Source organism: Bubalus kerabau, chromosome 8 (genome assembly GCF_029407905.1).
Source record: "Bubalus kerabau isolate K-KA32 ecotype Philippines breed swamp buffalo chromosome 8, PCC_UOA_SB_1v2, whole genome shotgun sequence".
NCBI classification, from domain to species: Eukaryota; Metazoa; Chordata; class Mammalia; order Artiodactyla; family Bovidae; genus Bubalus; species Bubalus kerabau.
In genome coordinates, this window is record NC_073631.1 from 85,708,973 (window position 1) to 85,724,154 (window position 15,182).

Here is a 15,182-nt window from a genome sequence, read left to right on the forward strand (position 1 = left end):
CAGGTCTCCCTCATTGCAGGTGAATTCTTTACCATTTGAGCCACCAGAGGTTTATTTTATTTTAATTTTTTCTAAGTATATGTCAAATTTTGCAGCACAAAATTCAAATTATATTGTTGTATATTCCTGACTTTTCTGTTTAATCTTATTGAGCATTTTTTTTCATGTCATAATATTATCTTTTACAAAAAAATCAAAGTTTGACCAGAGTATTTTATCAGATGAATATAACCAACCCCTGATGGTGGTCACACTTCCACTTTTTTGTTACTTTATCAGCACCTTGGTGATATCAATATATATTAATACAGAAGTGTTAAATGTTAGTTGCTCAGTTTTGTCCAACTCTGCAACTCCATGGACTGTAGCCCACCAGGCTCCTCTGTCCATAGAATTCTCCAGGCAAGAATACTGGAGTGGGGTGCCGTTTCTTTCTCCAGGGGATCTTCCTGACCTAGGGATCAAACCCAGGTCTCCTGCATTGCAGGCAAATTCTTTACTCTCTGAGCCACCAGGGAATCCCTGGTGTATATTAATACATATTTGCACCTTTTATTATTTTTTCATATTGCTCCTTAGTAGAGAATAGGAAAATAAAATTCAAAGAGGTTAATATCAGGTCTTTTAACCTTTAGAAATATTAAGTCTTTAACCTTTATGGGCTTCCCTGGTGGCTCAGAGGTTAAAGCGTCTGCCTGCATTGTGGGAGACCTGGGTTCGATCCCTGGGTCAGGAAGATCCCCTGGAGAAGGAAATGGCAACCCACTCCAGTATTCTTGCCTGGAGAATCCCATGGATGGAAGAGCCTGGTGGGCTACAGTCCACAGGGTCACAAAGAGTCGGACACGACTGAACGACTTAACCTTTAGTAGGAGTAAATGGATCCATTTACATGACTTGGCAAAGGGAACCACCTGTGTTCCCCCTGGTTTCAAAGACACCTGGGTGTGTGTACCCATTTATAGCTACCATCGATGTTATACCTCGGAGAAGGCAATGGCACTCCACTCCCGTACTCTTGCCTGGAAAATCCCATGGATGGAGGAGCCTGGTAGTCTGTAGTCCATGGGGTCGTTAAGAGTCGGACACGACTGAGTGACTTCACTTTCACTTTTCACGTTCATGCATTGGAGAAGGAAATGGCAACCCACTCCAGTGTTCATGCCTGGAGAATCCCAGGGACGGGGGAGCCTTGTGGGCTTCCGTCTATGGGGTCACACAGAGTCGGACATGACTGAAGAGACTTAGCAGCAGCAGCAGCAGCTCCTCATTTCATGAAAGCCATCTCTTTGTTAAGAGTGAATGTCCCCAGAGATCATGCCAATACCGTTTCCTCCTGGTATTCTCACAGCCAGAAATAATTTTAACATTTTGTAAGGGGTGCAAACATAAGATTGTAATTCCTGAGTACACAAATAACAGCTCTATGTCCAACATCCCTATTACAATTGCATCCTATCAATAATAACAGAAATCATGTACTAAAAACAGGGGTTCAGAAAATAAAAACTTAAAAGTAGCACAGTGGTATGCCATAATGTCTCATCTCTCTCTAGAGGGTGTTCATGGATCAGTGCAATGCCATTTGCTATTGTTTTCATTCTCCTGTTGTTTGTAGGAGATTTGAATTTGGTAAGCTAATTAGGGCTTGAAATGTGATTTAGTAGCTCCTTTGAGGGGAGAAGGCAATGGCAGCCCACTCCAGTACTCTTGCCTGAAGAATTCCAGGGACGGGGGAGCCTTGTGGGCTGCTGTCTCTGGGGTCGCCCAGAGTCGGACACGACTGAAGCGACTTAGCAGCAGCAGCAGCAGCAACTCCTTTGAGGAAAGGGAATTGCATGTTTATCAGTGCATGGACCAGTAATATCTGTGGATACACAGATGCCACCAGGGTAGTGGTTTTAGAGCCAAATAATCTTACCCAGCATCCACCGTGGCCCTGGCACCAAACTGGAGAAGTTTTCACATCCAGGTTGTTCTGTGCCTTTGTACTTCTAACAGCTTGTTCTGTTTTTAGCTTCATCAGTTTTAAAGTGAGAGTGTTTTAGAGTGATAAGACCCTTACTGAAGTTGCTGTCACCTGGACCCCTCAAGAGCATCCTCTCAATTCCATCTCCAATAAAGAATATGGTCACCCAGAAGCCGTGTGTGCTTAGCTGAGGACATCTCCATGTAGCAGCCAAGGCTACTGAAGTAGAGAAAATGTAACAAGTAGACTAGTTCTGAAGTAAAGACGGGGTTCAAAGATGTTCTTTCTTCGACAGTGTTTTTTTATTTGCAGTTTGCTGGCTCACATAAGGGTCCTTCACAGTGGGGGGAAGAAAAAGAATCAAAGCACTTAAAAAAATACAGATGCCAGAAGAGGTGCCTAAGTCCTTCTAAGAGGGTTAACTTTGGCTGGTGCTGTTGAGTGAGAGAGATTGATGAGCAAAGTCAAGAGTTAGGGGAGAGGGTGAGGAGGCACTTGTCAAACCTGAAATGTCTCCAGCTGTGGCCACTGCAGCGACACAATCAGCTGATAGCGGCCCCATCCTTGCCGCAGCTTGGCTAGCCTGTGTTCAGGCTCCCGGGCTGTTGGAATGGAAAGGAAAGGCATCCCCCCACTAGCACCTTTTCTAACTTACTGGCTGGGTCAAGTCCACCAGTGTGCCAGGGGACTGTGAAGGAAGTAACCCCCAGAGACATTATGGGGGTGCACTTTGGGGGATTTGTCTTGATATATATTGTTTTCTTTTAATCTGGGGAGGAGGCAGAAAAGGGTTTCTATCTTTTTTTTCTGGATCTAAGTGGCAACATGGCTATAGCAGGTGAACCCCAGTGTATTTGATGGGGTAAAATAATGGAAATGAGTCGAAGCATTTCCATTGACTCAGTGGCTGTGAGTCTCACATCACCATGTTAAGAGAAAGAGTAAAGCAAGGATTTATATTTTAGTCTGCTTGCTCTCTTATTGAAGGATATAATCTAGCTTTATTTAATTTTATTTATTTTTTCTTTATAAAAGTATATTTGATTTACAGTGTTAATTTCTGGTGTACAGCAAAGTGATTCATGTGTGTGTGTGTGTGTGTTTGTGTTAGTCGCTTAGTTGTGTCCAACTGCATGCGATCCCAAGGACCTTAGCCTACCAGGCTCCTCCATCCATGGGATTTCCCAGGCAAGACTACTCGAGTGGGTTACCATTTCCTTTATATACATATATTTAATATATATATATATAGTATATATATTCCTTCATATATATACTATATATATTTATATATATGTTTTATTTTAATATTTTTAAATGTTTAATAAGTCATTTTAGATTTAACAAATAGGTTTGCGTCCTCAGTTTGCTATTTTTATCATTTGCTTAATGGGGAGGAAAAGCATTTGTATGAATCCCACCCAGAAGTTCAAGATGTAATGAATGAAACATCCTTTGTCTCTAATGGATGTATTTCGTACACCCTGCTTCATCAGAGTGATAATTCTCTCTTGAGTGTGTCCTGGGGTTAGAAACAGAAATCCATCAGGTCTACAGAGCCCTCTAATGGCCTAAACCTTAACTGTAGCATGTGGATTATGGACATATTTTTCCTATATTCATATATTTCCTAAAATCTTCTCTGGAAATAGCCATATCTATGTACAGGGACTTGCCTGCTTGTCTAGACCACAAGGCTGATTTTGTTTTTTTGGTTCTGTGTTTATAGAAATGGACCTGCCACAGGACATACCCACCTCTCCCTATTTTTAACTCCTAGTGACTTAAATTAAAAAAGAGATCCTTTGTGTGTGTGTGTGTGTGAGTCTGCGCACACCTGCATTATTCTTTGAAAACAGCATTTTCCATCTAGTCCCCTGAGATCCCCTTGGTCATTGGAGGCTGGGAGGGCTGCATCTCCTTTTGCTTTTTCACAGTTAAAAAGCAAAAATGTTCAGGCTCTGAGAACTTCCGTGACAAAATCCCTATTTACCTTCTTTAAGTCAGAGTTTCTCAAGTAATCTCTCATTCTCCCCCAACCAGATACTCTAAGGAAGTGGATATTTGGTAAACATTTTTAAAAGGAAGATTGAAAAGGTATTATGTCCCTGGAAACCAAATTGTGGCAAAAAAATATAATTTTAACAGGAGATCAAGACCAAAATAACACAATCATGTATATACATATATATATGTGTGTGTAAACATATATGTGTATATAAGCGCACGCACACACACACACACACATATGTGTGTGTGTGTGTGTGTGTGTGTGTGTGTGTGTGTGTATGCTTCCCTGGTGGCTCAGTCATTAAAGAATCCACCTGCAATGCAGGAGACCCGGTTCTGTCCCTGCGTTGGGAAGATCCCCTGGAGAAGGACATAGCAACCCACTCCAGTATTCTTCCTGGAGAATCCCCATGGACAGAGGAGCCTGGCAGGCTACAGTTCATGGGGTCACAAAGAGTTGGACACGACTGAGCATCTAAGCACAGTACAGCACATACATATGTATATACATGATTGTGTTTTTTGGTCTTGATCACCTGTTAAAATCTTACTGCTTGTTATACAGGTGGTCAGGGGGCTCTCCATATAAACAGTCTGAGTCACATGACATGAGCATACCAGCAGCATCCTGGTTGCCAGTCTTATGGGATCCCCTAAGTGAAATGACATGCTGGCCAGCAGGAACAGTCTGCTCACCAGCCACCTTCTTGGAAGCAGGACTGGCCACCAAGTTTCAAGACAATCTGGTGGTTTATGAGTCCCAGATTCCTGGGGCATTTGGTGGACCCTCCCTGTGGAGTTAGGGTGGGACAGTGCTCCAAAGAGGAAAGATGGGGGCCATGCCCATGCAGATCCTAGTCCAGGGGTGTTCTGCTCTGATGGCACTTCTGGTCCCCACCACCAGTGTGTGCATGTGTACTCAGTCACTTCAGTTGTGTCCATCTCTTTGTGACCCTATGGACTGTAGCCCAGCAGGGTCCTCTGTCCATGGGATTCCACAGGCAAGAATACTGGAATGGGCTACCATGCCCTCCTCCCGGAGATCTTCCCGACCCAAGGATAGAATCTGAGTCTCCTGCATCTCCTGCACTGCAGGTGTATTCTTTACTACTGAGCTACAGGGGAAGCCCCACCCCCCACATACACAACCAGAGAACGACCTAAAAAATTTCGAGGAAGGTGCTCAGAAGTGCAGGGACCCCTTGAGAGGCAGGGCTAGGGGAGCAGGGTTCCTTCTTGCTTATTTTCCTGTCAATTGGCAGTGAGGAAGAAAAGATGGCTTGTTTGAGGATTTTTTTCACAGCAGATACCCCAACTATTTGGCCTAAATCTATTCTCAGTGTATTTTCTCTCTTTGATATAGCTTTCCCATTTACAAATCCAGAAGGATTATCTTCTGAACATTCTAGCTTATTCCTCCAAGCCCTCCTGTCACCCTGCTGTGCTAAAAAGCAAGACATCAGCATAGCCTTTAAGTTGTGTGACTGTTGGGATCAAGTCAGTGCTATGCATTTATTTATTTACGTAAGGCTGCATCTTACATTTTAAGTTCATGAAATCTTCCTATCTTGCCTAGTAAATCAAATCAAAATAAAATTTTAAGCTTGCAAAATACATTCACAAGATGGCCCTTTTTCACCTGTTCTGATGGGGCTAGCCTGAAATTATTTACATGTGCGCCACTCACTTCCTGGGTATCTGTAACCGGCTTTTAAATACCACACTGGCTATTCTGTTCAATATAGCAAATTTCTGGACCAGCTGCTGCTTCTTTCAGTGGATATTTATTTCAAAGTGAACACGTTAACATTCTTTGAGGACAAGGAATTAATAAGATGAAAATTGGAGGAAAAAATTAGTGCCTTTCAACGCCAGAGTCAGTCAGTATGGGTTGAAATTTATTTCTTTACATATGGCAGTACAGTAGTTGAAAAATCTAACTTTATTCTACTTAATTGCCTTTGTACCTTTGTGGAAAATGAGTTGTCCATCTGTGTATGGTTCTGTTTCTGGGCTCTGTGGTTTTCCTTTGATCCTTTTACCTACCTTTGTGCTAGGACCACACTATCTTGATGACTGCCTCTTTATACTGTCTTGAAACCAGAGAGGGTTAGTCCTTCAACTTTGTTATTCTTTTTCAGAATTGTTGTGGCTATTCTAGGTTCTTTGAGTTTCCATATGAATTTTAGAGTCACTTTGTAAGTTTCTACAAACTTCCAGGACATTGGATTTGATTTCTAGGGCAGTTGTAATAAAGCACCACAAATTGGGTGGCTTAAAACAACAGGCATTTATTCTCTTGCAGTTCTGAGGCTAGAAGTCCAAGATCAAAGTGTCAGCAGAGCCATATTCCCTCTGAAGGCACTAGGGGAGGGTTCTTAAATGCCTCTCAATTTCTGGTGGTTGCTGGAAATCCTTGGTGTTCCTTGGTGTGTAGACCGATCATCCCACTCTCTGCCTGTCATCACACTGCATTTTCCCTGTGTGTCTCTGTGCTCTGTGTCTTCACATGGCGTTGTCCTTGTGTCTGTGTATCCAAAATTTCCTCCTCTTATACGGATGCCAGTCATTGAATTAAGGCCCATCCTAATCCAGTGTGACCTTATATTAATTTCATCACATCGGCAAAGACCCTATTGCCAAATAAGGTCGCAATCAGAGGTTCCTGATGGATGTGAATTTTACAGGGGACTAAGAGGGCACAATATTCAACCCAGTACAAATGATTGGTTATTGCATTGATTCTATAGATCAATTTGGGGAGCACTGATGTCTTAATATTCATTAGAAGGACTGATGCTGAAGCTCCAATACTTTGGCCACCTGATTCGAAGAGCCCACTCATTAGAAAAGACCCTGATGCTGGGAAAGATTGAGGGCAGGAGAAGGGGATGACAGAGGATGAGATGGTTGGATAGCATCACAAACTCAATGGACATGAATTTGAGCAAGCTCCAGGAGATCATGAAGGACAGGGGAACCTGCCGTGCTATAGTTCATAGGTTTGCAGAGAGCTGGACATGACTTAGGGAGTGACCAACAACAATGACATCTTAATAATATTGAATTGTCTGACCTATAAATACAGTATATGTATCTATCTATCTATATATATATATATAACTTTTTATGAAGATCTCTATTTTTGCCATGATTTGTTATGTTTAGTGTACAGGCATTTCACATCATTTGTTGTGTTTATCCCTAAGTATTTCATGCTTTTAGTGCTACTATAAATAGTATTTTAAAATGTTCAGTTTCTGGGTTTTTATACTATTAAATATAAATATAACTGATTTTTATGTGTTGATGCTAACATGCAAAGTGTTGCTTGCAATCTTGTTAAACTCAGTATTAAAGCCTTAGCCTTTTTGTAGAGTTCATTGGGTTTTCTATATAGGCGATCATATCTTATGTGAATAAAGATAGTATTAGTTCTTCCTTCATAATCTGCATGCTTTTTAATGTGAATTAGGTAAAATTGGGTCATAGTGTTGCCTATATCTTCTATAACCTTATTTAATTTCTGTTTGTTCTACTATTGAAAGTTCCTCTGCAAAATTAAGCATTTTTCTATTTCATTTTGTTGTTTTCTTGGCTCTGGTTTCTTAAATTTTGAAACTAATTGAATGCACAAATGTTTAGGAATTGGCTTCTTTTTATTTCAGAAAATGACCTTCTTTATCCCTGATTATACTCTTTGATTTGAAATCTACTTTGTTTGTCGTTAAATGTAACTATTCCAGCTTTCTTTTTGTTAGGTTAGTGTGTTTGTCTTTTTCTCTCCTTTTACTTTTAATCTATTTGTGTGTACATATTTGAAGTTAGTTTCCTGTAGACAGTGTCTCGTTGTCTTGATTTTTTAAATTCAGTCTGACAGTCTCTGTCTTTCATTATATTATTTAGAGCATTTTCATTCAAGGTGATTGTTCATATGGTGAAGTAAAATCTAGCACCTTGATTATTTTTTGTCCTGTTTTAGCCCTTCTTCTTCATTTATCTGCCTTATTTTGAATTAATTTATCATTTTTATTATTCTCATTTCTTTTTTTTTTATTAGCTATACTTAACTATTTTGTTATTTTAATGGTTGCTTTAGGACATAAATAACTTGTAACAGTCTACCCTCAAACAGTAGTATTCTATTTAGGGTATGGTATAAAAACCTTACAATAGTATATTTATATTTCTTCCTTTCTGATTTTTGTGCTCTTTTGTCGTCGAGTTTACTTTTTAATGTGAAGTAATTTCACATTACTTTGTTCTTATTTTTGTTTAAGCAATCAATTACTTTTTAAGAAGATTTAAATAATAGCCAAAGTCATATATACTTGCCCACGTATTCCTATTCCTGATCCTCTTCATTTCTTTAAGTGGATCTGTATTTCTATCTGGTATCATTTCTTCTGCCTAAAAAATGTTCTTTCACGCAAATTCTAATGCCGATCTGATGGTGATAAATTCTTTCTGCTTTTGCATGCCTGAAAAAACGCTCCATCTCATTTTTGTGTTTTAAAAATATTTTCAAGAGGCACAAAATTCTAGCTTCTTCCTCTTAGTACTTCAAAGATATTGATTCACTATCTTTTTGCTTTCAGTATTTCTGATGGTAAATCTACTATTACTTTTATGTCATTCCTTGTAAGTAACATGTCTTTTTTTCTGGCCACTTTTAAGAATTTCTCTTTAACTCTAGTGTTGAGAGATTAGTTATGATGGGCTCAGATCTACTCCATGTGTCTCTCATCCTCTTTGGCCGGTGGCTGGACAAAGCTTGTACTTTTCATGAATGGCAGGAATCCGAGAAAAGCAAGTCAATCATTCAAGCGCATTTCAATCCTTTGCTTGCATTATGTTCACTAACATCCCTTGGCCAAAGCATGACACACGGTCACCCCCAAGTCACAGGATAAGGAAGTAAACTCCATCTATCATGAGGTCAAGGCAAAGCTCGGCATAAGGATTATGCTCAAATTGTACACCTTTACTGGAAGAAGTCCGGTACCTTAATTGTAAACTTCAGCTGTCCCCAGCAAAAGCTGCTTCATGAAGTATAGCACAGAAGATTATTATCATTGGTAGTGTTTCCCTTGGGTATCTTCCCTCACTGTGGTCTCCACACCTAGTCTCCTTTCTTCGATGCACATCCCAGGTCACCTCTTTCAGACTTTCAGTGGTAAAACAGTAGTTGACATCAAGCTCCCAGAAAGCTTTCAGAATGTTGGGACCTCATCAGATCGACTCCAGTGGTGATGCAGGTGTAAGGAATGAGAAAAGATTAATTGCCTTCTGTTATGTTAGGGGAAATTACATGTCACTGTTTTGACACGTAGTGACAGCACTGTGAGTACCTCAGTGCTCTTTTATAAAGGGATACTGCGTAAACAGGCAGCCCTTTTCCCACTCTTTTTGTAGCTCTATTAAATTACGATTTCATATGAGTGCCTTAAGGGATAACTCTCAAGATGAAGGAAGCAAAACCAAATAGATATCAAGCCCAAAGTAGCCAGTTACACCTTTTGAAGGCAGCCAAACTGGTATAGTGGATATTTAATGACTAATTTTACACAGATCAACATGGTTACTAATAGCAGTTACTAATAGCAGGCTTCCATTTCCATTTTGAATATTTTCAGAATACTATGTTTAGTGTATTTGTTGTATTTATTGTTCATGGTAATCTTTTCTAGATATTATACTCTCATTTTGTGCATGAAGAAATGGAGGCTCAAAGAAGCCGAGTTAACTGCCCAGCAAACGTAGCAAGTGGCAAAATTGGGGTGCAAACCCAGATTTATTTCAAAGTCAAAGCATATCTCAGTTTAGTATAATGTTTTTTTTTTAAACCCTTGATCTCTAAATTCCCATTTAAGCTTCCTTAAGGGGATCTTCCTCAGGCACTGATGGACATATTTGTGTGGCTCAATTTTTATGGAGAACTTGAAGATATCAGGGGTCCCTAAGATGTGGAAACGGGTCTCTGCAGCAGCCTGGAATAGCATTGGCGTCAAAGGACGGTGGAAAACCTAGTACAGCCCATTCTACTCATCCCTGAGTGGGAAAATGATGCCATCTGGTCCTTGATTTTTTTTAAGGATTAACAGTGCCCATCGGAGAAGGTGATGGCACCTCACTCTAGTACTCTTGCCTGGAAAATCCCATGGACAGAGGAGCCTGGTAGGCTGCAGTCCGTGGAGTTGCTAAGAGTTGGACACGACTGAGCGACTTCACTTTCACTTTTCACTTTCACGCATTGGAGAAGGAAATGGCAACCCACTCCAGTGTTCTTGCCTGGAGAATCCCATGGATGGGAGAGCCTGGTGGGCTGCCGTCTCTGGGGTCGTGCAGAGTCGGACATGACTGAAGTGACTTAGCAGCAGCAGCAGTGCCCATAAAATGTGCTTTGGGGGAAGATAGTAAAGTAATTCTTTAAAGACAACAAAGTACATTAACACAAGTTATTGCTCAGATGTATTAAGTTCATAGAGCAGTGCCTAGAGCATTCTAAGTGTAATGTGTGTTTGCAAAATCATAAAAATATAATTTGTACCAATATACAATTGATGAAAAAAAACTGCAAATTTTTAATAGGGGCTGAGGGAATCAATTGACAGTTTTGTTGTTATAATTATTAAAGAGGGATCTCAGAAGAACATTATCCTTGTTAATTTTAAAAGTATATATGAAGAATAACCCTGCTACTGAATAGATAACTCAAGACAATATGCAGGATGTATAAGCAGATTTCCTCCTACAGTGAGTATGGATATCCTAAAAAAAAAGTATTATCTGTAATGCCCTTAAGGTTTTCATACATTTCTAAATTTTTAAGTTTTATATCTATGATCAACATTAATTAAAACAATTCCTGTTTCTTAAATTTTTTTCTCCATACATCTCTATTCTTATATAATACCATATCCATTGTTGTTATCTTTCAATTTCTAGGCAACAGATGGTCTATATTGAGGCTTATATCAAATAACAAACACATGTAACTCGAATCATGTGGAAACTGACCTCAGTTCTCCCACTGTGGTATAGTTTATGAGAGCTGACCATCCCTGTGTAGCCCAAGCCCGAGTTAGACCAACTTCAAGCCCATGCTATATCCTGATCTCACCATAAATGTGTATTGGTGGGTATAGTGGTGAACATAGGTGCCTTCTATAATAAATGAACTAACATTAGTGTTCAGTATTATATATTTTTTGGTATTATTATAGCAAGACTTTCATTCTCTATTTGGCTTGCTTTCTTTCTAATCTCAGAATGTTATTGGTGTAGGAGCTCATTTTTCAGTGGATACTGGAGCATATGTTTTTCTCTCTTTCATTCCCTCATGAATGCAGTTGAGACAAACAATATTATGGATGAAGAACGGATCATATGATAACTGAATCCAGGGATGGATTCAGAGAGGCAGGTGGGATGAAGTCACTATAGATAATGACACCTTCCTTTTTAAACCTTAGCTTCCCAGGGGGCATCACAGCAGTGAAATGATGTGATCACATCATTTCCAAGTCTTCGCTCGTTTATCTACTTTGTTCTCTGTAAATTTTGACTTGAGTTTTATGAGCTGGCAGAGAAGGAGATTCCTTGGATCTTGCTGGCTTTAGGATACATTTCTCAAAAATTCTATTTGTTGCCTGAACTTGGAACTAAACAAAGAATAAGGATTGGAGCCTGGGCAATGTACCTGAGCAACTTGGCCAGAGTTGGCTATTTCCCCCTCTCATCATATAAAACTCTGGGAGCCCATGGATGAGCCAACTAAATGGTAAATTATCAAAGCATGCTTTGGGAATATCAAATAAATTTGAGGATTATGCATGGATTAGGTCATGAAATCTGATCAGATTCAAGCTCATGCATACTTTATTTTATTTCAACAGAATGAAATCCCTGAGGTGAAGAAAGAAGAGACCTTGCTGGATCTGGACTTTGATCCTTTCAAACCTGATGTGACCCCTGCAGGTTCTGCTGGAGTGACCCACTCACCCATGTCACAGGTATCAAGTGGATTTTTTGATGGTTGGGGCTGATAATTTATAACCTTTAGTAAAGCTCAGTAAGGCATTTCCCTGATCCCTCTCCCTTTCACATGACTATTTCTTTTCAACTGACAAACATATCCTAATGGGAAGGAAAGACAGAAAGAGGACTTGATCGATGTCAATTATTCTCAACCTCCCCTACTGTTAGTTTTCTGTACCCACAGAGTTGGGATAACCCACATTCCAGTTTGCAGGAATCATCCATCTCAGAGTTACCCATAGTTCCACATTTGTACTCAGAAGTGTCCAGGCTTGGATGATACATTCTATGACTTCCCTAAGTAAGACTCTTCCTCTTGGCTTGGGGTTTAATCTTCTTACTGTTTTCTCTACTGTTTTTCCTCATACTTTGCAAATTAAGTCATTTGGCCATCACCGTGAGATTTTGTCCAAACAGGAATCTTCTTCAGTCTTGATAGTTATGAACTTGATGCTGATACTCATGATGCCTATGTGGTCTTTGTTTTTAATTTATTTATTTTAATTGGAATATAATTGCTTTACAAAGTTATGTTAGTTTCTGCTGTACAACAATGTGAATCACTATACATATACACAAATTCCCTTCCTCTTTAGCCTCCCCTCCATGCCCACCCCACATCCCCCCAGTCTAGGCCATCACACAGCACCATTCTGAGCTCCCTGTGCTGTCTTTTTACATATGGCAGTGTATATATGTCAATGCTGCACTCAATTGGTCCCACTCTCTGATGTTTATGTGATCTTGATGATAACTTGATGCAGAGTTAGCCTTGCTTATCCATGCTTACCCGTGTCCACAACTTCCTCACTCTCAACATTCTTCCCATTTCAGTAGTTATTATGATCATAATGTCTGTCAGAGGGATACTGGTAAAGTAAAAGTAAAGTGAAGTCACTCAGTCGTGTCTGACTCTTTGTGACCCCGTGGATTGTAGCCTACCAGGCTCCTCCATCCATGGGATTTTCCAGGCAAGAATACTGGAATGGGTTGCTATTTCTTTCTCCAGGAGATCTTCCCAACTCAGGGATTGAACCCAGGTCTCCCACATTGTAGGCCGGCACTTTACTGTCTGAGCCACCAGGGAAGTTCCAGAGGGATACTGGTAGTGGGTGCTGAAATGACCTGTGGGTAATTTCTCTGGAATATAGTTACTTTACAGTCGTCTATGCTAATGGAAGGAAGTTAACTCAGAATATTTGCTACCCAGAAATTGTTTATGTCAGTATTTTTGATGTGTTTGGGGCCTCACATTTGAGTCTGGGAAAATCCAAGGATGCTAGAATATAACTTCAGATTAATTAATCAAAATGTAGTGCAAAACTCAACTTAGATATTGAGACCCAACTCAACTTCTTGGTCTTGAGGCCTACTTGATACCTGATGGTAAATCACTGGGACACAGACAGCTAATGTGACCTCCAGTAAATAAAGCATCTCTCTAATCCACGCTTTGTTCAGAATGTGATCGGATTTATGCAAGCCTCCATGTTGTGATATTGAAGCAATAAAAATCTGAGATGTCAGTAAAGCAGGCGATGAGTAGATTAGATGCTGGTCTGAAAGGTATTTAGCAAAAAAAAAAAAAAAAAATGGGTTTCTTAGATGAATGTTTCAGGAAGTTTTATTAAAATTCCCTTTTAGGATATTCATGACATGCCTTAGAATATTCAGTTCAGTTCAGTTGCTCAGTCGTGTCCGACTCTTTGCAACCCCATGGACTGCAGCACACCAGGCCTCCCTGTTTACCACCAACTCCCGGAGCTTGCTCAAACTCACGTCCATCGAGTCAGTGATGCCATCCAACCATCTCATCCTCTGTTGTCCCCTTCTCCTCCTGCCTTCAATCTTTCCCAGCATCAGGGTCTTTTCCAGTGAGTCAGTTCTTCACATCAGTTGTCCAAAGTATTAGAGTTTCAGCTACAGCATCAGTCCTTCCAGTGAATTTTCAGGACTGATTTCCTTTAGGAGTAACTGGTTTCATCTCCTTGAAGACCAAGGAACTCTCAAGAGTCTTCTCCAACACCACAGTTCAAAAGCATCAATTCTTTGGCGCTCAGCTTTCTTTATAGTCCAACTCACATCCATGCATGACTACTGGAAAAACCATGGCTTTGACTAGACAGACCTTTGTCCGCAAAGTAATGTCTCTGCTTTTTAATATGCTGTCTAGGTTGGTCATATTAAAGACTCCCAAAAGTCGTGCACTTAAAAAAGCAAAACAAAACTATTTAGATTTGTTTAAATTAGTTTCTCAAATTTGTTTGACCCAAGAAATCTGTTCCAATGAAATGTTCTTAGCATTCATGGGAGTGGTCTCTAAAACTCACTTTGGGAAATGCTAATGTGGTCATTGTCAGCAAGTTTGAGGGTTCTATCTTGTTGATCAAGCAAACTAGAACGTGAATGTACATATCATTCAGAATATCTCCTTGGCAGAGCTTTCTCGTTGGGTAGACAGCCAGCAGAATTCAAGGGACTTCTTCAGCCTTCTCCTCCAACATTCACTACATTAGTGGCGGGAGGAAATTTTCCACAGTGGATGCTATGATGATCAGGGGATGAGATGCCATACCATTTCAGGCTGCAAGTTTGACTCAGGAGGGGAACCTCTTTTCTATCAAGTCATGGTTAAATTAATTCATGAATCATGGAATTTAAGACTAAGAGATTTTTTTCAGAATTAAACAACAAAAAATGACCTGGGTTAAATATTCAGAGGTCTTAGTTTCTGGCAGAAATTCATTACTGCCATCAGAGCAAGCTGTATGTGCCCCTCTGCTCTTCCCTTGGGTCAGGTTATAAACTGCTCTGGCTTCCCAGTGGCCGTAATTGATTCACCTCACTGCAGCATTGACCTATGATCCAACTCAGTCACATCGCTCCTCCTTGGTGAAGAAGAAAAGTCTTAGGCTGAGATGACAAAAAGCACAGAGCTGTTAGATTCTGCTACCTTCTCTCTCATTGACTCAACGTGATCTCCCTTCCCCATCGCCTGATCCTGCGTTTTAAATTGCTGTTCTTTCTGCTCATGGAGCACCTCACCCTGTGATCTCTGCAGGGTCCACATGAGTTAACATGTCCTTTCATGATCGTAAGGAGTGATAAACATGATGTTTCACATTGCTGCCTTCCTTCAGAGAAAATGCCTGTGCTTTCTGCA

At 40.2% G+C, this 15,182-nt stretch overlaps 1 protein-coding gene across 2 annotated transcripts in view; it reads left to right on the forward strand.

The window, feature by feature from the left end:
• The window catches only part of AMPH (amphiphysin), a 219,148-nt gene that overhangs the window by 159,556 nt on the left and 44,410 nt on the right, over nucleotides 1-15,182 (forward strand). For both annotated transcript variants that reach the window (XM_055590769.1, XM_055590770.1), the window contains one exon: nucleotides 11,878-11,994. In XM_055590769.1, the coding sequence (XP_055446744.1) occupies nucleotides 11,878-11,994 (117 nt within the window). The remainder of the gene's footprint in view (nucleotides 1-11,877; nucleotides 11,995-15,182) is intronic.